Consider the following 23,753-nt stretch of genomic DNA (forward strand, 5'->3'; position numbering starts at 1 on the left):
GGTTGAAGGATGGTCCGATGGGCAGGACCTGGGAGTTGGAGCACTCTAGGGTCCTGGCTCAGCAGTGACCCACTCTGGGAGCGTGGACAGGGCATGTAACTGTTTGCTCACTAGCAAAGCAAAGTAGGGGGGAAGAGACCAGAAGGGTGGAAAACTCTGAAAGCAAACGAAAGCCATAGGGAGCCCTGCTGTGCAAGATGGTTGGGGGCAGAGCTGCTGGAGTGAAGTAGGCAGCAGGGAACAGCTATTGTGTAGAGGACTGGAACATTCCCAGACTCTGTTCTTCATCTGGTAGGTATCCTGGTGCTCGGGTTGGCTTCATATGCTTCTAGGGCACTTCTATGTGAACTCCTGTATTAAAGCTTGTTTTTACATGTGGCGTGATGATGCTGCCGCAAGTTTACCTATATGCCAGGAAAATGCAGTGCTTTTGAGAAGGAGGTCTCTCTCCAGTTCTGCCTCTGACATCGTGTCCTCACCTGTTGGTGGGGCGTTTAGAAGCCAAAGCCATGGACAAGGCTGCTGTGTCGGGAGGCCCAGGAAGGCCAGGTAACTAGCAGTGAATTCAAGCAGTCTGGCTATTGAAATATTCATTCTTAGCCTTCGAGTACCAATGGAGTGCCAGGCCTCCATCGATGGGCAAATGGTTCACTCTGGGTGGGCAGATGGTTCGTGCACTTTTCAAGGAGAGAACGGGTATGTGTTGAATCAGCCAGTTCCATCTGGGACCAGTGGCCAGGCTGACGACTAGGGTCGGGAAGCAGTGAAGCTGTGACCTCCATGGCACTGTGCCTGTGACTATAAGTGCACACTGCTTGCAAGGAGCACATAGACGGGCTCTATCAGGAGCTGATAAACTTGGGAGTCTAGCTGACTTTGTTATAGTCAAGCCTATTCCCTCTTCAGAAAGCACGCAGGGAGTGGTGTGCACATGCCTTAGTGGGTCGTAGAAGAGGTTGGAGATCCCCTGTGATCCCTTCCAGTTCACCCTTTGGTGAGGGGCTGTGTTGCCTTGTGCTTCAGGGCATGGCTCTGGAGTCAGATGCCCAGCTTCCAAATTCTGCATTCGATTACCTTGGGGCAAGTCGCTTATCCTCTCTATGTTTCAGTTTCCTTGTTTGTAAATGGGGATAGTTAGCTGCTTATATGACTATTTTAATTATAGATGTTTTGTGAATAGAGGCGTTGGAGCTCCAAGGAGCAGGTTGGCTTGCCCAAGGTCACACAGTCTGTGAGTTGCCAGATGTGGGCCTAGAACCTAGGACCGAGGCCCCTGCTGTTCTCTCCAGGTTCCGTCCCACCTCCAGCCCAGCTCCGCCTGTCCTTTAGTCTCCCGGCGAGGTCACCGATCCCACCATGCCACATGTCTCTGTGACTGGGGAGCTTGGGAATTTGCCTACCTATAGAGCTGAAATAATTTAATCCTCTGGGTGGGCCTCACACTGAGTGTGTCCTGGGTACATTGGGCCTGAGCCAGGCACAGTCTTTCATCCTTCCCTCCTTCCACTGTAGAATTTTCTAGAGAAGGGGAGGAGTGACCAGGTTTAGCTCCTAGGATAAAGAATGGTTTAACTGCAGGCAGGGTGGTAAGCTGCTGCCCAAGGGTGGGCATGGAGACCTCCGGGGCGTCACAGTGGCCTTGTAGGCAGCCACAGCTCTGAAGAGACCCATAGGGAGGGCTTTGCGGCAGAGGCCAGCTCCCTTCTCCCTGACGCAGGAGACCCCGTTGGTCGTGCTCACTGCTCAGCTCTTCCAGGCTCCCTGCGTCCTCTGCAGCAGGTAACCATGGAAAACACTTGACCATTAAGTAAATTCCAAACTCCTTAGCAAGTTGTACAGGCCCTCCCGTAGTCCAGCCCCAACCTGCCTTTCTCCCAGAAGACTTCTATTGATCATTTTGTGCTCAGCCACCCTCTGGAGTCCAGGGCTCCCTGTCCATCTGTGCCTCACCTCTGCATCCCACACACCTCCCGAAACACTCTACTCTGGTCCCATACCCACCAGCACATTCACATCCCCCCAACTGGAGTTGCTCTCTTCTTCTCTGTGCTCTCTTTGCCTTTTGGGGGGCTCCAAAGTCACACATGCACATAGTAAAAAAATCCAATGGTATAGAAGGGACCGTAACAAGAGCTCCATTCCTTATCGATTGCAATGTCTTCCCTTTGTCTGGGGCGACTCGAATGCCCCTCCTCTGCCACCCTTCCCGGCTTGCCTCTGGCCTGGGATCTGACTCCTCCCACTGTGGCCTCTTCCCAGGGGCAGTGGTGTTTGGTGCTGTTGTGGCTTCTTTCCTGGGGCGGAGGATCGAGGAACTTGATTCTGGTTGTTTGATGGACTTCGTGTTTTCTGCCAAATTTATGATGAAGGCTCTTCACTTTGTCATTTTGTCCCTAGAAGCAGCAGTGTTCTCTGATGCCTGCTCCTAATGGGCTCTGAAGGTTTCAGGATTGTGTGTGGAGAGTATTCCTGGCCGGTGCGAACCCTGTGCCGTCCAGGTCTGACCTCAGAGACGGCAGGTGACAGGAATGTGGGAGTGTGGCTGGTCTGTTCAGAAGGGCCAATGTAACTTTTTTTTTATTTTATTATCTTTCATTGATTATGCTATTACAGTTATCCTGATTTTTCCCCCTGTGCCCCCCCTCCACCCAGCACCCTCCACTCAGGCAATCCCCACACCCATTGTTTATGTCCTTGGGTCATGCGTGTAAGTTCTCCGACTTCTCCATTTCCTGTACTGTACTTCAAATCCCCATGGCTGTTCTGTGGCTACCAATTTGTACTTCCTAATCCCTTCACCTCTTCACCTATTCCCCCACACCCCTTTGGCAACCATGAAAACACTCTTAGTATCCATGATTCTGTCCATGTTCTTTTTGTTTGTTTAGTTTGTTTTTTAGATTCAATTGTTGACAGGTATGTATTGCTATTTTATTGTTCATAGTTTTGATCTTGTTTTTCTTAGATGAGTCCCTTTAACATTTCATATAATAATGGTTTGGTGATGATGAACTTTAGTTTTTTCTTGTCTGGGAAGCTCTTTATCTGTCCTTTGATTCTAAATGATAGCTTTTCTGGGATCTGACTCCTTGGCTGTAGGTCCCTGCTTTTCATGGCTTTGAATACTTCTTGCCAGTCCCTTCTAGCCTGCAAAGTTCCTTTTGGTAAATCAGCTGACAACCTTACGGGAACTCCCTTGTAGGTAACTAACTGCTTTTCTCTTGCTGTTTTTAAGATTCTCTCTTTATCTTTAACCTTCAGCATTTTAATTATGATGTGTCTTGGAGTGGGCCTCTCAAATAGTGACTTCTGATATCTGGCCCTGCAGGGGACACAGGTGAAAAGGCTGACCCGCCTTGACAGTCTGTTCTCCTTTGTGTGAGCCACTCCCTGCCACCCTCCCAGCATCAGGGTGACCTGAAAACTCAGGGGTGTCCGGGACCCCTAGAAGAGTCGAGGAAATTGGCGCTGGTACGATTTACCTGCCACCTCTCATCCTTTCTCTGCACAGCCCTTCGGGCTGATTCTCCGTTGAGCTGGCCCTAGCTTACTCTAAGATCTTGGTTCAGCGGGGTTGTTCAGCATGCCTAGGCCTGGAATTGCCCTGCACACCTGCCACTTGCTTCCGATGCACATCATACCCCAGCACCCCTTTTTTATGGGGGCAAGGACTGTTTTTGAGGAATCATTTTTCTCTTGCTGATTCTGAAACTTCAAGAGGATCAGGTTTTCTTTTTGATTAAAGGAAGAGAAAGACGAAGTATGTTCTCTTTGTGCACATTGTTCCAGCTTGAGGGATGTAAAGAGAGGTGACTTGGACATGTGAACTTGTGAATAAATACCCTTGGAGGTGCCGCAGCGTGCTGGGAGCGCTGGACCCCTTCCAGGACTTCTTACATCGCGCCTGCCCTTCCTACTTGTGGTGCGTGTGGGGTGAGGCTGGATGGTGTCCTGATGCCTTGTGTTGGGTGACTTCTGCCTGTGTCTTCAAGGGCCAGGCCGTGATTGTCGGAAGCACCATGAGAAGTCCCTCTTCTGTAATGAGTGTTATTGGGTACAGGTTCCGAGTCAGCGCTGGTGGTTTTGAACTTGAGTGCTGGAAGTTTTCCTGTGCATGGTTCTCCTTGATGTGGTTTTGTGCCTCCAAGGATTCTGGAGCGTGAGACAAGGCTTTCCAAGCCCTCAGTGAGGCCCGTGGCTTTGTTCCAGAAAGCAGTCTTCTCCCACAAAGCACTGTGCCAAAAATGCCTCTTCCTCCCAGTTTAGCTGTAATCTGTGGGTGGTGTCTCAGCGAGTGAGGTGGTGTAGGAATGGGCTCTCTGGCCCTGCACTGTCTGCCCTGGGTGGTCGTGGGTGGGCTGGGGCGCATCAGCAGACCCCAGCCCAGCGGGCACACGGTGCCGTGGTAGATGGGCTCCGGGAGAGCTCCAGTTGCGGGGCTCAGGGAGAGGCGGTGACCCTGGGTGGGGACTGGGCTGGGCCCTGCTGTCCGGCTTAGACATTTACTGTGGTTCGACTTAGTGACTCCGTGCTGCTTGGCAGCAGCTGGCAGATGGGGTAGAATTAAACTTATCAACTTGATTTCTGATTCTGAAGCAGATACTGGGTGGTGATGCTAATGTTATTTGGCATCTTTGTAGTGCTCTCTAGGAGCCTGGACCTTCTTTCCTCTCTCTGGGAGAAAGTCTGGAAAAGAACTGCTGGCCAGCCTTCTGGAGTGCAGCACGCAGCTGGGCCCCCGGGCGGGGGGTGGGGGGGGTGGGGGGGGGAAAGCTGCATCTCTCGCTGCACAGGGTCTTCGCTAGTTCGCAGGGGACCTGGGAGCCTCACCCCTGCCCCGGCTCCCTGTTCACCTGCCCCAGAGTAGGGCCTGCACAGATGCTTTTGAATGGGTCAGTGGGCAGATTTTTTGTTGCCTTCTCCTGGTCCTTGAACTACCACCTGGATTGTACTTTCGGCATGGGGAGTCTTTTATACTATTACTTGTTTGTTATTTTGAGAAGTTTCAGAAAGGACGGTTGGGAATCCCCAGCATGTCCAGGTGGGGGTGGGGGTGGACCGTGGACGAGTTAGGTTGCAGGGGCAGGGTGGTGCTGGTATCAGCCAGGATGCCCTTGGAGGAGGTCTGAGGTCTCCCTCCCAGGCTCAGCTTGCTTCCTTCGCTCTTCTGCTCTGGCCCTGGCCCGAATCCCAGATCCCAGATCCCAGATCCGTGCCTCCTTATCTGTATGATCTTGGGCAAGTGGCTTTCCTGCTCTGGCCCCAATGTCCCATCTGAAAAGGCAGGTGCTGAGCTAGATGTGCTCTGTGCCCAGGGCCCTCTGGGCTCCCGTCATTTGATCCTGCAAGCTCACCTAGGATGGCATGCACATTTTCCATTCTCTCCCCCTCCTCCCCTCAATACCAGAACAGGCCAACAAGGCCGGCTGCTTCTGTTTGGTCTTCCTGGGGGAGAGTTTGAGGACTGGCTTGCCAACCCTACTCTGTCTTGACCAGTTCAGTGCAGATACAGAGTTTGTATGGGTGGCGTGGCGTCATTCTTCTGGAGCCGGAGGGGACCTGCTCAGTGAGGTCCCACAGTGAGTGGCAGATGCAGGCCACAGGCTCAGGTCTTCCTGGTTTCTGGGCCAGGGTGCTTTCCTCCATCCTGCCCTTTTGAGGGAGGGCAGCAGTTATGCAACCTGTGTGGGGTAACGTGACAACGCAGCAAGGGCTCCCCCTGCCTCTGTCCACCGCCCTTCTCAGGCCTCGTCATCCCGCTGCTTCTGCTCCTGCGGACGCTCTGTGGGGGCTGCCGGGAATCCTTCCTTCCGATGACACCTGGAGCTGAGCGCTGCGCTTCCTGCTTCCCTGGCCCACCGTTGGCTACAGCTGTGTTTTCTCAAGTACATTCTGCAAGGTGGAACCGGTTATTCAATGAGCCAGGGCTTCCATTGCTAAAGACACAAACATTTAAGAAGGGCCTTGTTAAACCAAGTTCAACGGGCTGCTTTCCTGAAGGGCCTGCCGGAGCCTTTACTGCACCCATGTGCACTGGGACTTTTTAAGAGGGGAGAGTTAACATGCAGAGAGTGGGAATGTATTATAAGGAAGTGGGAGAGCTGTGCAGCTAGGCCTTGAGCAGGAACTGAAACCCAGGGCCGGAAAGAGAGGTGCCGTGTGAAATTCTGTCTCCATTTTTTTGTTTGTTTGTTATTGTTTTTTTCCCCTAGCTCTGCCCTCTGTGGATCCTACTTCATTTATTTTATTTTTCCTCTTTCCTACCTTCTCCCTGGCTTTTAAAGAAAGTCGTGGTACAATGCACATACCATCATAGGTACCATCCTAACCATGTGAAGTGTGCAGTTTGGTGTCCCTGAGTCCATTGGCCATGTTGTGCTCCCAGCGCCACCATCCGTCTGGAGAACTCTGCCAGCAGTGAAGCCACACCTCTGTCCCCTTTAAACACTAACTGCCTTCTCCCCCTCTCCTCAGCCCCTGGCAACTGCCCTTCTGCTTTCTGTCTCTGAGTTTCACTGCACTAGGTGCCTCATTTATGTGGAATCGGACAGCATTTGCCCCTTTTCACTGAGCATCATGTCCTCCAGGTTCCTCTGTGCAGTGCAGGTGACAGAATGCCCTTCCTTCGTAAGGCCGGATGGACCTCCATTGCATGGATGGACCACGCTTTGCTATACATTCCTCCGTCCACTGATGAACACTTGGGTTTTCTCCAGCCACGTCTGTTTTTTTCTTCTTCTCTGGTCCACAGGTGGATACAAAGTGCCCAGCTCTCAGTTGTACGTTGTATTAGCAGAGTCATGGAACAGATAAAAGAGAAACTAGACTCATGGTTTCCTTTCTGGCTCTGCCTCTTGTGCCTCACTTCTTACCCAGCTGCCTCCAGCCCCTCTTGACTTCTGTGCTGAAAGGCTACCGTGACTGTAATGGTGCAGCTTGGTCCCTCCTGGTCGCTCTTCTGAGCTCCTTCTTGGCACTCTGGACAGTCTGTGTCATTCTCCCCTTATCTCACACTTTCCTTTTTCCCCATCGACTTCTCCTGTCTGTGTCCTGGTGTCGGACCTTGAGTGGGTGCTCCCTGCAGGCAGGTGGCAGAAACGAAGGTGCTGCAGGACTAAAGAAGCTCTGGCCCCAAACCCAGCCACCATGGCGGTGATGGGCCCAGGTGGGCCTTGACTGGGCCCTCCGCACTCATGGGCCATGACCTCTGTTTTAGGTGTGTGTCGTTAAGCATGGTCTGCCCACCGCTGAGGATGGAGAAGACCCCCGAGTGTGCCCAGATACCCTCTTCCCCACAGGAGGGTGGTACGCTTTGCTTCAGTAACATCTTCTCCTCCCACTGCCTCAGTCCTAAGTGTAAAAATGGGAGGTGAGAAATCAGTCTGAACTTTCCCTTGTAAGTTTACGGGAGCAGCTCTGTAAGGGAGGGACCCTCCTGAGGCCTTTGGTACGTAGAGGGCGAGTAGGAGAGGGGCTGGTCATTGTTGGCTGCCTGTCGGTAGCAGGTGCTTCCCACCGTTACTGCAGCCTGACAACGGCTCTCTGGGGATTACTTCACACCACCCTCCCCCTACCCTGGTTAGGGAACCTGCTCAAAGTGCCACAGTGAGAACTCCGGTGGATGGTGCTGGCTTGGCACCGTGTGCCCCACTGCCTTCTGCTGCCGCCCCTCCACACTCTCTACCCTCCCCCAAGTCCCCCTCCCTGGCCCCTCCTCACATAACTGGGGGTGACTCTGTCACTGCACAGGCTGGACGGAGGTCGTAATTAAAAAGTGCAAGGACTTTATTTAGTGGTTCTCCCTTTGTTTAGTGATGGTGGAGACTGGCAGGTCCCAAACCTGCAGGGCGGGTTGGCTGGAGACCCAGGAAAGAACTGATATTGCAGCTCAAGTCCAAAGGCTGCCTGGAGGTGGAATGCTTTCTCCCTTGGGGCAGGGGGGCGGCACTTCAGTATTTTCCTCTTCAGGCCTTCAGTGGAGGCCTGCCTGCCCTGTGGAGGGGAACCCGCTTTACTCAGAGTCTAAACAGTAACCTTCCCAGTGACCCCTAGTGTTTGACCACACTTGGAGCCTGTGTGGGGAGCATGGCCTCACCAGGGCGACAGTAAGATTAAGTGTCACGACTACTCCAGCACCTGGGAAGCATGGTTACACTAATGGAGGTAGGGAAAGCCGGGTCTCTGCTGCAGGGAGTCAAGGCTGCATATGGAGGAATTAAGAACAGGACTGTTTATATTTAGATGCTATCTTGTAAAGATGAAATGTGAAAAGTATTTAGAGGAAATGAGGGTGGTTCTAGGTATTTTTGCCATAAACATTTTTGCTGCCACACCTAGTTGACAGTATGAGTATGGTTAACGATGAGGCAGACTTCACGTATTTAATTAAGCTAGTTGTGAGTTTGGTTTCACTTCTCCATTGCAAAGTTCTCTGACTTACTCCTGGGTTCAGATTACATAAGTCTCAGCCCTCCTAATGGTTTGTTCAGTGACCAGTAGACCTGGTGGTCTTAAAACTGTGGGCGATGACACAGGATGGTGACAAGCAAGTACAGAGCAGATTACAAAACTACGTGTAAAGCCAGATTACATCCTATTCTAGGAAATGATGACGAATCAGTTTGCAGACGCCTCAGGGACCACGGTCAGCCCTCACAACCCTCAACACCAACAGCTTATCAAGCTGTGCAGATATCGAAGAGGTTGCTACCTCATTCACAACCATCTTCAAGAACATTATCGATTCAGTGGAAATGCACACATCCCTCACTGAAGGAAGAAATTGTAGAGAGAAGGAAAAAGCATAATGCTAAATGAGGAGATGAATCAACAAGCCAATAAACATATTGTACTAAAGACTTTGAAGACACTGTGTTTTCATTTTTTGCAATAAAGTCTTTTTTAATTTTTCATGTTTCATTGTGTCCATTTTAATGCCCCTTTTTATTTTTTGTTAGTTTTAGCTTTTATGTCAAAATTGCCTCTTGGCCAGTTAGTTGTGCTGCGGAAATGATTGTCACAGAGATGTTTACAGCAAAAATACTGACAGCGAACCCGCCAGCCACGGGCACAAGGGTTGTGGGAGGTTCCAGGGCTGGGGCTGAGCAGGCGCTTTCAGAGCATGGAGGGCTCAGATCTGTGCAGGCACGGGAGGCTTCAGGACCAGAGTGGCAGCCCCGGGGTGATGATGATAATACGCAGTTCTTACAATTGACTAGAGCTCTAAGTTTATTGGGATTTTCACATGCATTGTTTTATTTGATGCTCATGAAAACTGTTTTTTTAAAAAAATGATCAATTGCAGTTGACATTCAATATTATATTCTATATTATATTATATTTTCAACACATATTATTCAATATAATGTAATAATATATTACATATTATATTATTATATACATTCAACATTATATTATTATATATATATTATATAGTTTCAGGTGTATAGTGTAGGGTTAGACACATATAATTTATGAAGTGATCCTGCTGATATTTCCAGTACCCACCTGGTACCATATACAGTTATTACAGTATTATTGGCTCTATTCTCTATGCTGCACTTTATACCCTTGTGATTTTTTTTTTAATTGAGGATCCCAAAGCCTAGAGAGGTTAAGGGGCTCATCAGCAGTCACCCAAGGATATTTTTTTTCCCATTGCTTTTTAGAGAGAGAGAGAGAGAGAGAAACATCGATTGGTTGCCTTTTCGTACGTACCATGACTGGGGATGGAGCCCACAACCTGGGCATGTGCCCTGACAGGGAGTCAAACCCATGACCTTTCAGTCTTGCTCCAACCAGCTGAGCCACACATCCCCTGCGAGGGCTCCTCCTCCGAATCCAGCCCCTCGCCCCTTCTCTTTCCCCGCTGTGCTGGGTATTACGGAATCCCTGTGGACATGCTTGTGTCTGGGAGCGAGGGCAGGGAAGGAGTGAGCAACCCAGGAAGGAGTCAGTGTTTTCTTCACCCAGAAATTCTGTGAAACTATGAAAATGGACTGTTTTCTCTCACTCTCTCTGGGTCTTCCCTCCTCAGCACCCTCATTAACACACACGCGTTTCTTGTTCTCTTGCCCTCCTGCAGACACGAATGCAGAGTTTGAACCCAGATCCCAAAGCCCAGTACACGAGCGTCCACGGAGCCCTGAAGAAAATCATTCGGACTGAAGGCTTCTGGAGGCCCCTGCGCGGCCTCAACGTGATGATGATGGGCGCAGGGCCAGCCCACGCCCTGTATTTTGCCTGCTATGAGAACATGAAAAGGACTTTAAATGCCGTTTTCCACCACCAAGGAAACAGCCACCTAGCCAACGGTATTAGAAAGCGTTTGTCTGGAGTTAGAAAGCTCTGTCCTCAGCAGACCCTTCCCCAGGGTCTTCTCCCTGTGACCCAGCAGCCTGCTGCCTCGTCTCCGCCACGCTTGCTTATGAATAAAGAACTCTAGAGTCGTGTGTGCACACACACACACACAAATACACTCACACGCACACGCCTTTTCCGTCCCCCTTTTTCGCTTTCTGAAGCCGGGGGAGATTGGTGACAGAGGGGTTTCAGTTTTCACTGTTGTGTGGGTTTTTCATTTCTTTTTTTTCTTTTTCTTTTTTTTTAAACATTCTAAAGCCATTAATGATCAGATCTAGGAAAAAACACCCTGAATAGAAACGAAAACTTTTGAATGCTGGATTCCAAAAAAAAGTTATCTGGACAGCTTCTTTCAGACTATTTAAAAACTGGTTCAACAGGTCTCTACAACGTCAAGATCTAACTAAGCTTTAAAAGGTCAAGAAGTTTTATGGCTGACAAAGGATTTGCTCCAGCGCAGACGACCTTTCCCACCTTAAGCTTCTGGGGATTTGGGAGTTTCGCCCCACGCTCCTCTGTTTGTCTGAGTTGCATCTCTCTGCGATCAAGGGCCGAAAGGGTTTTCTTCGGTGGTTCTGAGGGAGCTGGGTGGGGGCTTGAGTTTGGCGGGCAGCTCTGACCTAGGCATGTCTTCCTGGGTTCAGCTCAGCAGTTGTTGCAGCTTCTCCTTTGGGGTTGGGCTTCTGTTGGTTTCTGTTTGGGTGTGAAATGGGTCCACGGGTGGGATGATACATTGTTCTTATTGGAACAAAATTAATCATTCAGCCATGGAGAGGTAGATGTGACCAGTAATAATTTTTTTCCCTTCTCTTCCTGTTCTGCTCAGAATCCAAAAGCATTCCTCCCATCAGCCAACCTGGATAATAATAAGTATATCTGGCTGATTTACAGACATTTGTTTTGCTTTTTAAAAACTGGGCATTAGTTGCACTTAATGAGATGGTCACTAAGAGCCCCTCTGAGGCCACCCCTGAGCCCGTGGCTGTCTGTTGGCAGAAACTGCCCGTGGAATGGTTTAGGTCCTTGGTTGGGGACCCTTGGACTGCAGTTTGATGGCACCGGTTTATACCCAGTTCTGCCCCTCGCTGTGACGTGACTGCTTCACTGTGGCATGTGTGGTGGTTGCACTTTGACCTTTCTGGGACAATCACAAGTGTGTGTGGAGGGAGAGGGGGGTGTGTGTATTTCAGAAGCCGCTGCTCCTCATTCCTCTCGCCTTCCAGCGGTTATCTGAATTACTGGGCACGTGATCCACAGAGGGAAGAAATCCAAGTCCAAAAACAAAATTCCAGGCTGAATTAGGCTTTTGAAATTCCTGGTTCTTGAAGCCAGATGAATGGGCTGCCATCTCTCAGACAAGTCATATCTTCGTAAATTAACCCTGAAATCTACCATGTGCAGGTCTTCCTGGCACTCTCTTCCCGTGCCTGTTTGCTTTAAAGTGCCCAGGTTTTATTAAGTAATTTTCTTAAAGACTTCTTTTCTCCCTCTCAGCCGTATACATGGTGTCATTCCCTCTGATGGCCCCAGTGTAACTGCTGAGTGAGTTTGTCTGTAGACGGAGGCGAGGGACAAGCTTGAATGAATACCTAGAGGGTGGAAAAAGCCAGAGTGTCCTTCCTGGGTCCCATCCAGTGTGAGCAGGTCTAACCTTCACCCAGGATTGACTGCCAGAGAGAAAAGGAAATTTCTACAAGGAGAAAACATGGGCACCTGCACCTGTGCTTCCTTCCCCGTGTTTATCTAGCATTTTCATGATCCCTTTAGGGTTTTACGAGTCCATGCTCACCTAGGTGGAGTTGATAGTGAATTTTGCTTCTCAGAAAGGTGTGCCCAGGGTTCTGTCTGATTTTTAGGTTCCGGGAAGTTTCTCAGAGCGCCTGGCCCCAGAGGGTAATTTTCTGGAGTTTGTTTTGCAGGGATAGCTGGGAGTCTGGCCACCCTGCTCCACGATGCAGTAATGAATCCAGCAGAAGGTAATGTTCCAAGGTCCCAGGGAGTGGCAGAAGGGACATCAGGGGGCAGGAGTGATGGGGGTGGGCGGGTGGGGAACAGGAGGTTGGGTGAGTGGATTCCTGGCCCCCAGGCAGAATAAGGAGAATTTATTTTAACCACATTTTATTAAAGACCTCGAGAAGGGGCCCCGGGCTTTCGAGCTTTGGGCGGCCCTGTTCTCTTCAACAGGGCCGTGTGTGGTGCGGCCTGGGCAGTCTCGGCCATCAGCGGTCCTGGGAGCACGTTAGAAACGCAGATTTTCAGGTCCCACCCCAGACTACCTAAATCTGCCTGTCAGGGTAGGGACGGGGAGTTTGTGTTAATGAGTTCTGCTGGGGATTCTTTTGCACTAGTCTGAAACTTTGTGCCACATGCACATACACCTCTAGCCCTGGTTAGCCTTTCTCAACCCTAGACAGATTTAGGGGAGACATGACAAAATTCAGTTTGCTTTTTTAAAGGAAATTTGAGGTTATTATGGAAAATTTCAAACACTTGCAAATGTAGAGACAAGAGCGTAAGGAGTCCCCTCTACTTCGTGAACGAGCATTTGGCCATTTGGTTTTAGCTTTCTCCTCCTGTGTTAGCCTCTTTGTTCCTTTTGGGTTTGGGGAGCATTAGGACAGTTCTCAGCTGTGAAGACTCGGGTGCTGGCAGCCTTGCTGTGTCCCCGGCCCTCGGCTGCCTGGTCTGGACCTTGAGAGCTCTGGGACCTGGCCCTGGGCCCGCTTTTGCCTGGGGTAGTCTCTGGAGACGAGGGGCTCTCTCCACCTGCCCTCCCTAAAATGGCCCCTTTCCAGAAGGGAGAATCAGAAGTAAAAATGTCAACACTTTTAGTCTTACAAGTTTTTCTGTTCTTGTCTTAAGGTTAAAATTGCTCCTTGGCCCCCAGCAGTCTGCCGTGCCCTAGCAGGCAGGGAACTTGCCCTGTCCTTCAGGGACGTGACGGGCCCAAGGGGAGGTGGGTTCCTCTGTGTGTGTTCATGGCAACTCATACAGGCCCCGACCTGGTCAGTGACTACTTAGTCCAGGTCATCCAGGCAAGAGTTTTACTTCTGTTTTTTAAAGGAGAAATGAGTGCAACTCCCTCCTCCTCCTTGACATTATATTGATTTAAGGACTTCATTTCTTTAACAGTAAGGAAAAACACGCCGTATGTGTTCATTTTGGCAACGCATGGGGATGGTTACAGCTCCACGCCTCGGGGACCACAGTTGGCCCTCATTGGCCTCGTGGTCTCTGGTCCATAGTTACTTTTGTGTTAACAAAGCGGGCGTTTTCACTGGAGGTGACTCAGTTCTAGTGTCTCTGGCAAGAGGGCTGTGATACAGAAGCTAATGACACTGTGTCAGGGGCACAGCCCAGAACAGACAAGACAGGACGTGTGACCAGGAGATGTGTTAGGACAGAGGAGGGCAGAAGGGCCAGGGGCGGGGTTTAAGTTTGTGGTGGGTACGATGCCCCAGGCAGCAGGGACCCCAGGTTCAAGTCAGAGAATTGGAAGTGGCGGTCTGGTTTGGGGACCACTGTAAACGAGATTCAGGCTGGAGAAACGGTAGGGAAGAGCCCCTTCACTGGCACGGGGTTGGGCTTGCCTGGAGCTGGCCCTGTGTGTCTCAGGCTGGGGCTGTGCGTGTGCTGTCTCCAGGACCTGTGACCAGCCTGTCTAAACTTGCTTGTTTCTCTTTATGGCTTGGCTTCCCATTTCACTCCGACCGGGTGGGGCCAAACCAACCACCTGCCCCTTGACTGCCCACCGCCTGTTGTGCCCTGCGGCCCGCCAACAGTTGTGAAGCAGCGCATGCAGATGTACAATTCGCCACACCGGTCGGCCCTCAGCTGCGTCCGGACGGTTTGGAGGACTGAGGGCCTGAGGGCCTTCTACCGGAGTTACACCACGCAGCTGACCATGAACATTCCCTTCCAGTCCATCCACTTTATCACCTACGAGTTCCTGCAGGAGCAGGTCAACCCACACCGACGCTACAACCCGCAGTCCCACATCATCTCAGGTGGGCTGGCCGGGGCCCTGGCCGCGGCCGCCACCACCCCCTTGGACGTCTGTAAGACCCTTCTCAACACTCAGGAGAACATGGCCTTGAACCTGGCCAACATCAGTGGCCGGCTGTCGGGCATGGCCAACGCTTTCCGGACAGTGTATCAGCTCAACGGCCTGCCCGGCTACTTCAAGGGCATCCAGGCTCGAGTGCTGTACCAGATGCCTTCCACTGCCATCTCCTGGTCCGTGTACGAGTTTTTCAAATACTTCCTCACCAAGCGCAAGCTGGAGAGTCGAGCGCCATACTAAAGGAACAGGCCGAAGGCCGTGAGTCCAGAATCTTGTGTTTTTAAAAGGTTCTCCCTGCCTGCTTGCACCACCTCGCCCTTGCCCCGAAAGCATTTTTGCAGGGTGTTTTCAGGGTGGGCCTTCCGCTCCCCGGTGCCTGAGAGAGAGGGGCGGATAGACCAGCCACTTACATGTAGGCTATCTGTGGAGACATCCGAGGTGGTGGCAGGTGGGGCAAGGCTTTGGAAGGGGCACTTCCTCCCCTCAGGGGAATGATGCAGCTTTTCTGCTTCAGTGTGGCCAGCCCCTCCCCTCGAGTTGTAGGTCATGGGGAGGGAAGAAGATGTGCAGTGACTGAGAACATTAAAGCAAAAAACAAAGTTATGTATGTAAAAGTTCCAGTACACAGTATAAAATAGATGGATGGTGTTTATTCTTTATTTTTCTATGTAGAAGGTTTTTGGGTTTGTGTGTGTGCCTGTGCGTGTGTGAATCAGTGTGACAGCTGGGACTGCAAAGCTGTTTTTAAACACGGAGGGCTGAACTCTTCCATTGGGTTAAGTGAAAAGGCACCAAAGTAATCGCTAAATGTGGCCTAAAGTTGTGGTGAGCCCCCAAATGGAAGTTTCACTTGAATGTAAAATAATGAATGTAAAATAATAAATATAAATTTATATTTTGAATTTCTCTTTTTATGGGGAGAAACCTTAATGTTGAAAAAAATCAAAATAATATGTATCTTCCGTCTGCTTTCTTTTACACATGCAGTCACCTTCACCTGCCTTTAGCCTTTGTCTTCAGAGTCCTGGAACTTTAGGGATGCTTTCTGTTGCCGTGGGCACGCACACAAGCCGGTGACAGGAACCACCACAGTGGAGGACAGTGGCCCATAGTGACAGTCTTACACCCGCTGAGACCGTCTCCTTCCCTGGGGCATGAATACAGCCTCCCTGGGCCAGCTCTTAGGAGCCCTTGAAATGCCCCCATCTGGCTGCCTGTCGGCAGGAGGAGTCCTATTCCCCTAGGACTTCTCTCTGCCTCCACCTTCTGACTCAGACACTTCACGGCTCTTGTTTGTGTGTGTTCTGACTGAACTCCCGATCTGTTTCCCTGTCAGTTTTAGAGATTAAAAAAAACCCGGCCAGAGTATCTATGGCGTTTGTCTATCTCCTGCCACAGAGCCTCTCACCACACAGCAACAGAGTTCCAGCCCTCTAGCCAGGGCCCAGGTGATGAGGGCCTTGGTGCCTGAGTCAGGATGCCCCTGGGGCATCTTCAGCCTCTGTGGGTCCAAGTCAGCTGAGACCCTGAGGCCTAACTGCTTTGTTGAAGAGCCTCACAGAGAAAACTGGAGCCTGCTCCCTCTGGCCAGGGCTCTCCATGGGCTTCCAGGCCTTCAGGAGAAGGCCCAATGGCTCCCTCTCAGAGGCCAGCTGTATACAGGTGCTGCAGGCACACTCCCGGGTGTCTCCCCAAGGCTCAGCCCCGGCTCCTGTAACCCTGGGAAGAACTCCAGTGGCACTGGGATAGTTTGCATCTTGGGACCCTGCACCCAGTGCTGGGCATCTCATCAGGGACAGGAGAGCGGGCCCTTTCTCCTGGGCCGGGGGCTCAGATGCTGGCCTGTCCCGCCTCAGGGTTAACACCTTCAGTGGAAACCTGTAGCAGCAAGCGTCTGCCCCAATCGGGATACAAAAGCCCTCGGGGACCACGCTGCCTTGGGAAGTGTTTACATCTCTCTAAACATGGCCTGTGTTAGTGTTAGATTCTGTGGATGGAAAAACCACAGATTGGATTCTAAAATAATTATCCAACCACTCCTTTTTGTCTACTTAAGCTTGACACATTGTTGTAAAATTTTTATTTCTTACAGGATTTTGTCTTTGATAGAAAAGCTGCTTGCTGCTCTGGGAAAACTCTTTTGGGTGGGCAGATGCAAGAAGCAGAGGTAGAGGGTGGATTTCAGAGCACTGGGCTCAGAATCACAGGTCCGGTCCTGTTGTTCCTCTCACCGTGCAGTGGATCGGCTGGGAAGCAGCGGGGAGGCTGCCTGCCCTGCCTTCCCCACTGGGGCAGTCTCTCTGGTGTGGAAAGAACACTAAAATATGGGTCATTTATTGGGGAATTCTTTTCCCCCACTTGCCCTGAGACCTGAAGTGTGTACTGTTGCCTCGTGCAGACTGCAGTGCAGTTGTGGATTTTGACTTTGCCCTTGTGAAGCTAAACAGGAACGTGTTCTCCCCAGCCCCGGTGATGATCAGCTTTGTAGCACTGTGGCGTGCGTTTGGTTGTCAGTGTCTCTGGAGTGGTGTCTGCAGCCAGGCAACGCCACTGAGTACAGTCCTCACTCCGGGGCATCCAACGTTTTGGCATCTCTGGGCCACGCTGGAAGAAGAGTTGTTTTAGGCCACACACTAAATACACGAACACTAACGAAAACTGATGAGCAAAAAAAAACACAAGGGTTTAAGTAAACTTATGGTTTCATGTTGGGCCACATCCACCGCCATCCCTGGCCGCCGGTAGGCCACCCCTGCTGCCCTGCGCGCATGAGCATGCGGCCACTCGCACCTGCGTGAAAGCTCTTCCGCTCAGACCGTGGTTTGAGATTCAGCCACTTGTAGGTCAGAGCTTTATTTTCAAATAAAAGGTTGATTTCCTTTTCAAATGGGGTAAATGTTCAACCCAGGACTATGTTTTTAAAATTTTGCATTGAATCCAGCTATATACCGGCCTACATCCTTTTGTATGGTTTCTGTTTCTTTTTCTTTCTTTTTTTACTGCATGTGTCTTATGCTAAGCCCTGTCCTCCAAAGTCCCTGAAAGCTGCATCTCCAACACATTGTAGTGCCGGTAGCTTTGAGGCTGATTGTGCCTGTTAAATGCTAATGTACTGCTGCTTCCTGCCTGCTGGGCGCACTCTGTACCAGGATAAGCAAGTCTAGTTTCTTAAACGCCTGTAGTAATAATAATCGCTGATTTTGCCTCTCAGCTGCTGCCAGCTCCTTGAAGGGAGAAATGCTTGTTTTGTGGGGGGTGTATATCTGACATGCTGCTCCAGCTGCGACACAGAGCTAGAGACAGACAAAGCCTTCATCTTTGGGTGGGGCTCTGGTGGGAGTGCTGAAGGAAGAGGAAGGTGGAGAGAAAAACCCAATTCTTGGGGCTTGCACCTCTTCCAGGCTCGCACAGGAAGTACCGTGATCTGTGATATTGACAGAAAGGTCGCTTTCTGCCCTCTTTTCAAATGGCCAGCCGGGAGAGGTCATATTACTGTGCCAAGACAGCGCCTGGGTGCCTCCTGGCTTTGCTCCTCGTGCCAGGGAGGGTAGCAGCTGTTCTTTCCAGTGTGGGCGCCTGAGTGTGACACACTGCAATGCAAGATGTGCACACCCAGGTGCACGCTGCCCTCATACCTGGTTCTCATGTACTTAACCAATTAGCCCCTTCGTGACCCTCAGTCACAGGGGTCCCTCCACGAGGGAAGCTCTCGGGGATGAGAACCCACACCTGTTTCCTAAAGCTCACAGTGTAAAGCAGATAACTGAGCGTTTTCCGGGCTGGGAGTGGGCAGGGGGAGGTCTCGGAGCCCTCTGAGACACCATGGTCAGCTCCTAATCCTGCACGTGGTTTTGGGATAACAGTGCCTGCTGGCACTGGAGGCTCAAGCAAGGGCAGAGGGTCAGAACTGAGGTCAGGCTGAGAGCCAGCCAAGGGTAGGGGTGCCAGGAGGTGGGAAGGGGTGCTGGCTAGAGGGTGAAGAAGGCTGGAGATACACTTCCTGCTTCACAGTTTTACCCAAGACCAACCTGTGCTTCTCAAAGCTGACTTGTGCCTTCAGTTGCTCCTCCCACTTGGGTGGGTGGGAGGCAGGTGTGGGAGGGCCTGTTTTCAGTGGATGTGTATCTGCTCAGCAGATGCTCCTTCCCCTGCCCTACAATGTTGATGTGCCAGTGAATATGAAGTCTTTCCAAGAGCAGGGCACTACTCCTGGTGCTGTGGGGACAAGAGCCCAGGCAGAAGGTGGTTTTTGTCCTTTCAGGCCTTAGAGCCTCACAGAAGAATATGAGGGAAGCCACAGACTTCCTTAAGGCAAGCAGATCCAGCCCCACCAAGATAGTCCTGGAGGCTACCGTGGAAGTGTCAACTGAAAATTAATATTGACTAGGTGTTTCGTCTCCAGAAAGGATTTATTCAGAAAAAGAAAGGGTTGCCACCCAGTGCACACAGACATGGCCAGCCACTTGCACACTCAGGCCTGCCCGCCAAGGTGGAGGAGCATTCATGGAGGGAAAAGGAAGTTATGGGAAGGGGAAGCTAGAACCAGAGAGCTTTATGGCAAGCATCGAGTTCCACCGTAGAGTTCTTGTGTGCTCTTGCGATTGCCTATGGGACTTCCATAGGCCCTAGCCCTTCCCACAGACTTTCTGTGCTGGTTGTGTTTTCTTCAAGTCCCAGTTAGTTTTTGTAGAAATCACAGAGTAACATGATGCCACTAGCCAGGTTGTCCATCTCATTCACGGCTCTATCGCCCCAGGGGTGAGCTGGAGCAGCCCCTCCACCCCCTGGAATGCCCCCTGGAGCTTCATATGCACATCCACATTTGGTAACATCACGTTGCTAGCTGGAAGTCAGCAAACGTAGCAATCTATACCCCTGAAGCAGACAAGTGCTGTAATCAGGGCTCTTTTCCAAGCCCAGCATTGTATTGGGTCTACCAAAAAGTCTATATGGTTTGTTCCGTAAAATAACACATTTTTCCTTTTCACCAATAACTTGATTGATTTGGGTATTTTGAGTGTGGCCACTATCTCCTATATGGTAGAACATTGACTGTTCTCAATTAATGTCTTGATTTGGTTGCTATTAACTTCAGCAGGTCTACCCGACCGTGGAGCATCGCCCGGAGAGAAATCTCCAGCACACAACTTTGTAAGCCGCTTTGGACACATTTGATCAGTTACAGCACCTTCTCTATGCACTGCATAAGTCTTTTTTTTGCATTTCAGTTGCATTTTTATCTTTCTTGAAATAACAAAGTATAATATGTCAAAAATGTTGCTTATTTTCTCCCATCTTTAATATTCAATTTGGCTACACAAAAATTCACCAATTTTGGTAAGTTTTTTTTTAATGCATGTTGATATGACAGCTGTCACAACACAGTCTAACAAAATTGTTTTGAATGAAGTTAAAGACAACTAAGTGCTACCAGAGCCATCTTACGGAAAAAAAGAAACAAAATTTTTGGCCAACCCAATAGAAGAGACACAGCCACTGGGAGGAAGGAGAGGTGGGCCAGTACTCCTGACAGGGTAACAAAGGGTCCCCTTGCCAGGGATAGGCTGTGAATAAGAGCTTGACTGCCATCATAAGGAGATTGACCTTTAATTAGTAGGTAATGGGGAGTCATTAAGGGTCTTTAACAGAGGACATGGTGGCAGGTGGTCAGCTTCAGGGAGAATCATCTGGCAGAAGTAGACAGGGCGGAGTGGAGAGTGAACACGGAGGGGGCCAGACACTTGGTGCACAGTGAAAGTGTGCAGAAGAAGGGCGACTGAGGGAAAGGCAGGGAGACTAGAACAGAGCATGTGTAACAGATGAGCGCACAGGTGGAATCAACAGGGACTGGGTATGATGGTAGGGCAGGTGACAGCCGTCTGTCTCACAGGAGTGGCAGTGTTGGGAGGAAGACCTGGTGGGGGAATAGCAGGTGGAGGTGGAGAAGCAGTGCCTTGTCTCTAAACCCAATAGCCTCTCCTTTGGCATGCGCCAAACTGGAGCTCTGAGCCCTCAGCTAACAGCTCCCACGTCCGCTCCCCTTTCTTGGCTTCCACTTTCCTGCCCTTCTTTGGCTCCCCCACCAGCTTCTGTTCCATTGGGCCACTTCAGGGTGGCTGGCTGATGCAGACCCTGGCTTGTGGGGTCTGCAGCATTGTGGATGAGGGAGAGACATTCACATGGACTACAGAGTCCTGTGGAGGAAAAGGGCAGGCGGCTTCACTCTCAAGAGGAGCCAAAAGCTGCGGCCTCTGCCATGACAGGCCTTTATTTCTTTTTCCAGGCACGTTGCATGATGGTCCTCATTTACTATGCACAGGCTCGCTTTAGGTGGTTACCTTTTACAGAAAACAAAGGAGATGCCGCTAATCACCTCACAGAAGAAGGATATTTGCAAATGAAAAGGGAAGAGTGGTTGAACCAGTTACACTCCATACTGGGGAGTGTTAGCTTGGATTTTAGGAAGTTACAGTAAGTACTTGCTGTCTCAATTCAGGGTGAGGGAGTTTTAGCAAAAGCAAGTCTCAAAGTGGCCTAGGCACATTGCAGGCCTGATTCCCCACAGGAGAACCTACCCATGGGTGTGGGTCTTGTGCATCTCTAAGTGGGAGCTGGGCCCACGCCACACAGAACGGTCTCCTACAGCTGGCTGCTCTGGAGGGTGCTGCCTTTGGCCCTGCTGTCTCTCATCAACTCTTAGTGCTGACCTGTCTTTACACCTTCAACTGGCCCTGTGGAAAGACAATTCCTGCATGTGGCTGGAGCACCCCAACTTCTCTCCTGAGTGCCAGACCTACATGTCCAAGTGCCTGCTGGACATCTCCCAGATCTCGACGCTTGTCCCTCCCCGCACCGCCACCAACCCGAGAGACTCCTGCCCTTGCTTCCAGAGGCCTACTCACCATCTTACTGAGATAGGATAGTGAGAAGCTAGGAAACTTCCCTGGTGAGTGGAATAGGGAAACAGACAGATGGCTGAACACGATGGCTGAGCATTTCACAGACAGGTGCTGATGGTCACCAAGGTGGGAGGCCCCAGTGCCTGGCAGGGGGCAAAACTGGGAAAATAAGGGCCTGGCCCCGAGGGTAACCTCTCCTCTCTGTCCTTTCCGCATTGGAGACATCTGGGCCTCAGCTGTGTTTCGGCTTCAGGCCCAAAAAGCGGCAAAACCAGGTGGACAAAGCCAGACCAACTGCAATGACTAAACACCACCTGCCTCATCATCATTTACCAATCAGAGGAGACCATGACCATAAAGAGGCACACCTGGACAATTGACAAATATTCTACTGAAACATCTCCTGAGACCTCCCCTGAGATTCCCGCCTGCAAGAGATAAAAGCCTCAAGGCAAAGGACCCAGCCTGCACTCTCCCTCTGGGGAGCAGCCTGTGACATTCCCTCTTCTTCCCCCACTTCTTTCCTCACGGGCTGGTGTCTCCTAAACTCTAAGGCAATGGGCAGCCGGCAGCTTGTCCCAGGCTGACCCCCTAATCCTGTCCCGAAGGCCCCCTCTTCTCTGACTTCCCAGGGAGCTAAGGCAGCCCAGCCTGGGCTCTCCAGTTGCTTCCTCTATGCCGAGCCCTTCCTCGTCTCACTGTCCCCAGCTTTAATAAACGCACCCTCACAGTCACCTGGACTCATGTTGTGGATCTTCCCCACACGAAGCCAAGAACCTACATACTGCAGCTGGCCCTCGGCAGACCTGCTCAGGGCCAGGCCCCGTCTGGGAACATTACTCACTTGCTCAGAACCTTAAAGGGCTAATTGTTCACTGAATTTAGGAACAGGCTCCGCTACATATGCCAGTGCCCAGTGTAGTTTTGTGTGTGAGGCAGTAAAGAGCAAAGTATAAGACAGTATCATGCGTGCTGCTGGGATGCTGCCTGTATAGACTCACAGCAGACGTAAGGACACTGACTGAAAGTCCAGGGATGACAAAATTTTATGCAAATGGAAATGAAAAGAAAGTGGGTGTAGCTATACTCATAGCAGAAAAAACTAGACTTTAAACAGACAGATAAAAAATGAAGAAAGGGCATTACATAATGATAGAGGGGCCAGTCCAACAAGATGATACAACGTTTGTAAAAACATATGCACCCAACGTAGAAGCACCAAGGGCTATGATGCCAATATGAACAGAACTACAGGGAGAAAGTGACAGCAACACAGTGGTGTTGGAACAACTGGCTGGACACACACGTGCCAAATGATCTAGACATTAACCTTACATGCTTCACAAAAATTAACACTAAATGGATCACAGGCCTAAATGCAGCATGCAAAACTATAAAATGAGAAGATAATGATGGCTGAAGTCTAGATGACTGGCCTTGATTTTGGCAATGACTTTTTAGATATAACACCAAAAGCACGATCCATGAAAGAAATAGTTGATAAGCAGGACTTTGTCAAAATAAAACGTTTCTGCTGTACAAAGGACATGGTCAAGAGAATGAAAAGATAAGCCACAGACTGGGAGAAAATATTTGCAAAATCCCTATCAAATACAGAACTGTTATTCAAAATACACAGAGAACATTTAAAACTCAACACTAAGGGAAACAATCTGACTTTAAAGCAGGCAAAGGCCTCGACAGATACCTCACCAAGATGTACAGATGGCAGATAAGCAGGTGGAAAGGTGCTCCACATCATAAGCCACCGGAGAAATGCAAACTATAAAACAATAATGAGATCGATGTAGTTCTATTTGTTTATTTTTTTCTTTAGTTTACCTTGCCTGAGGATACATATCAGATAAAAAAATACAATGCTATGAGCAATGTCTGAAATTTTACTGCCTATGTTTTCTTCTAGGATTATTATGGTTTAGGGTCTAACATTTAAGTTTTTGATCCATTTGTGTGGTATGAAAAGGTGGTCTAGCTTTATTTTTCTGTATGTTATTTGTCCAGTTTTCCCAGCACCATTTATTGAATGAATTATCATTAGTCCATTGTATGTGTTTGCCTCCTCTGTTGAATATTAACTGACTTTGAAGGTGTAGGTTTATTTCTGGGCTCTCTGTTCGGTTCCATTGATTTATGTGTCTGTTTTTGTGCCAATACCATGCTGTTTTGATTACTATGGCCTTATAGTATAGTTTCTTTTTATTTTTTAAAGTATATTTTATTGATTATACTATTACAGTTGTCCTAATTTTCTCCCCTTGCCCCCTCTGCCTGGCACCCTCATTCCCTCCCACAATCCCCCCCTTAGTTCATGTCCATGGATTGTGCATATAAGTTCTTTGGCTTTTCCGTTTCCTACACTGTTCTTAATATTCCCCTGTCTATTTTGTACTTACCAATTATGCTTCTTA

The 23,753-nt window shown here is 50.0% G+C and overlaps 1 protein-coding gene across 1 annotated transcript in view; it reads left to right on the top strand.

Moving 5' to 3' along the window:
* SLC25A37 (solute carrier family 25 member 37) overlaps positions 1 to 15,327 on the top strand; it is a 35,568-nt gene extending 20,241 nt beyond the window's left edge. Inside the window, exons 2-4 of the mRNA XM_045853401.1 lie at positions 10,085 to 10,313; positions 12,282 to 12,338; positions 14,145 to 15,327. Coding sequence (XP_045709357.1) covers positions 10,085 to 10,313; positions 12,282 to 12,338; positions 14,145 to 14,665 — 807 coding nt within the window. The 3' untranslated portion in view covers positions 14,666 to 15,327. The remainder of the gene's footprint in view (positions 1 to 10,084; positions 10,314 to 12,281; positions 12,339 to 14,144) is intronic.
* Positions 15,328 to 23,753: the final 8,426 nt, after the last annotated feature.

Source organism: Phyllostomus hastatus, unplaced genomic scaffold, assembly GCF_019186645.2.
Source record: "Phyllostomus hastatus isolate PE091 unplaced genomic scaffold, TTU_PhHast_1.1 phas_contig_98, whole genome shotgun sequence".
NCBI lineage: Eukaryota > Metazoa > Chordata > Mammalia > Chiroptera > Phyllostomidae > Phyllostomus > Phyllostomus hastatus.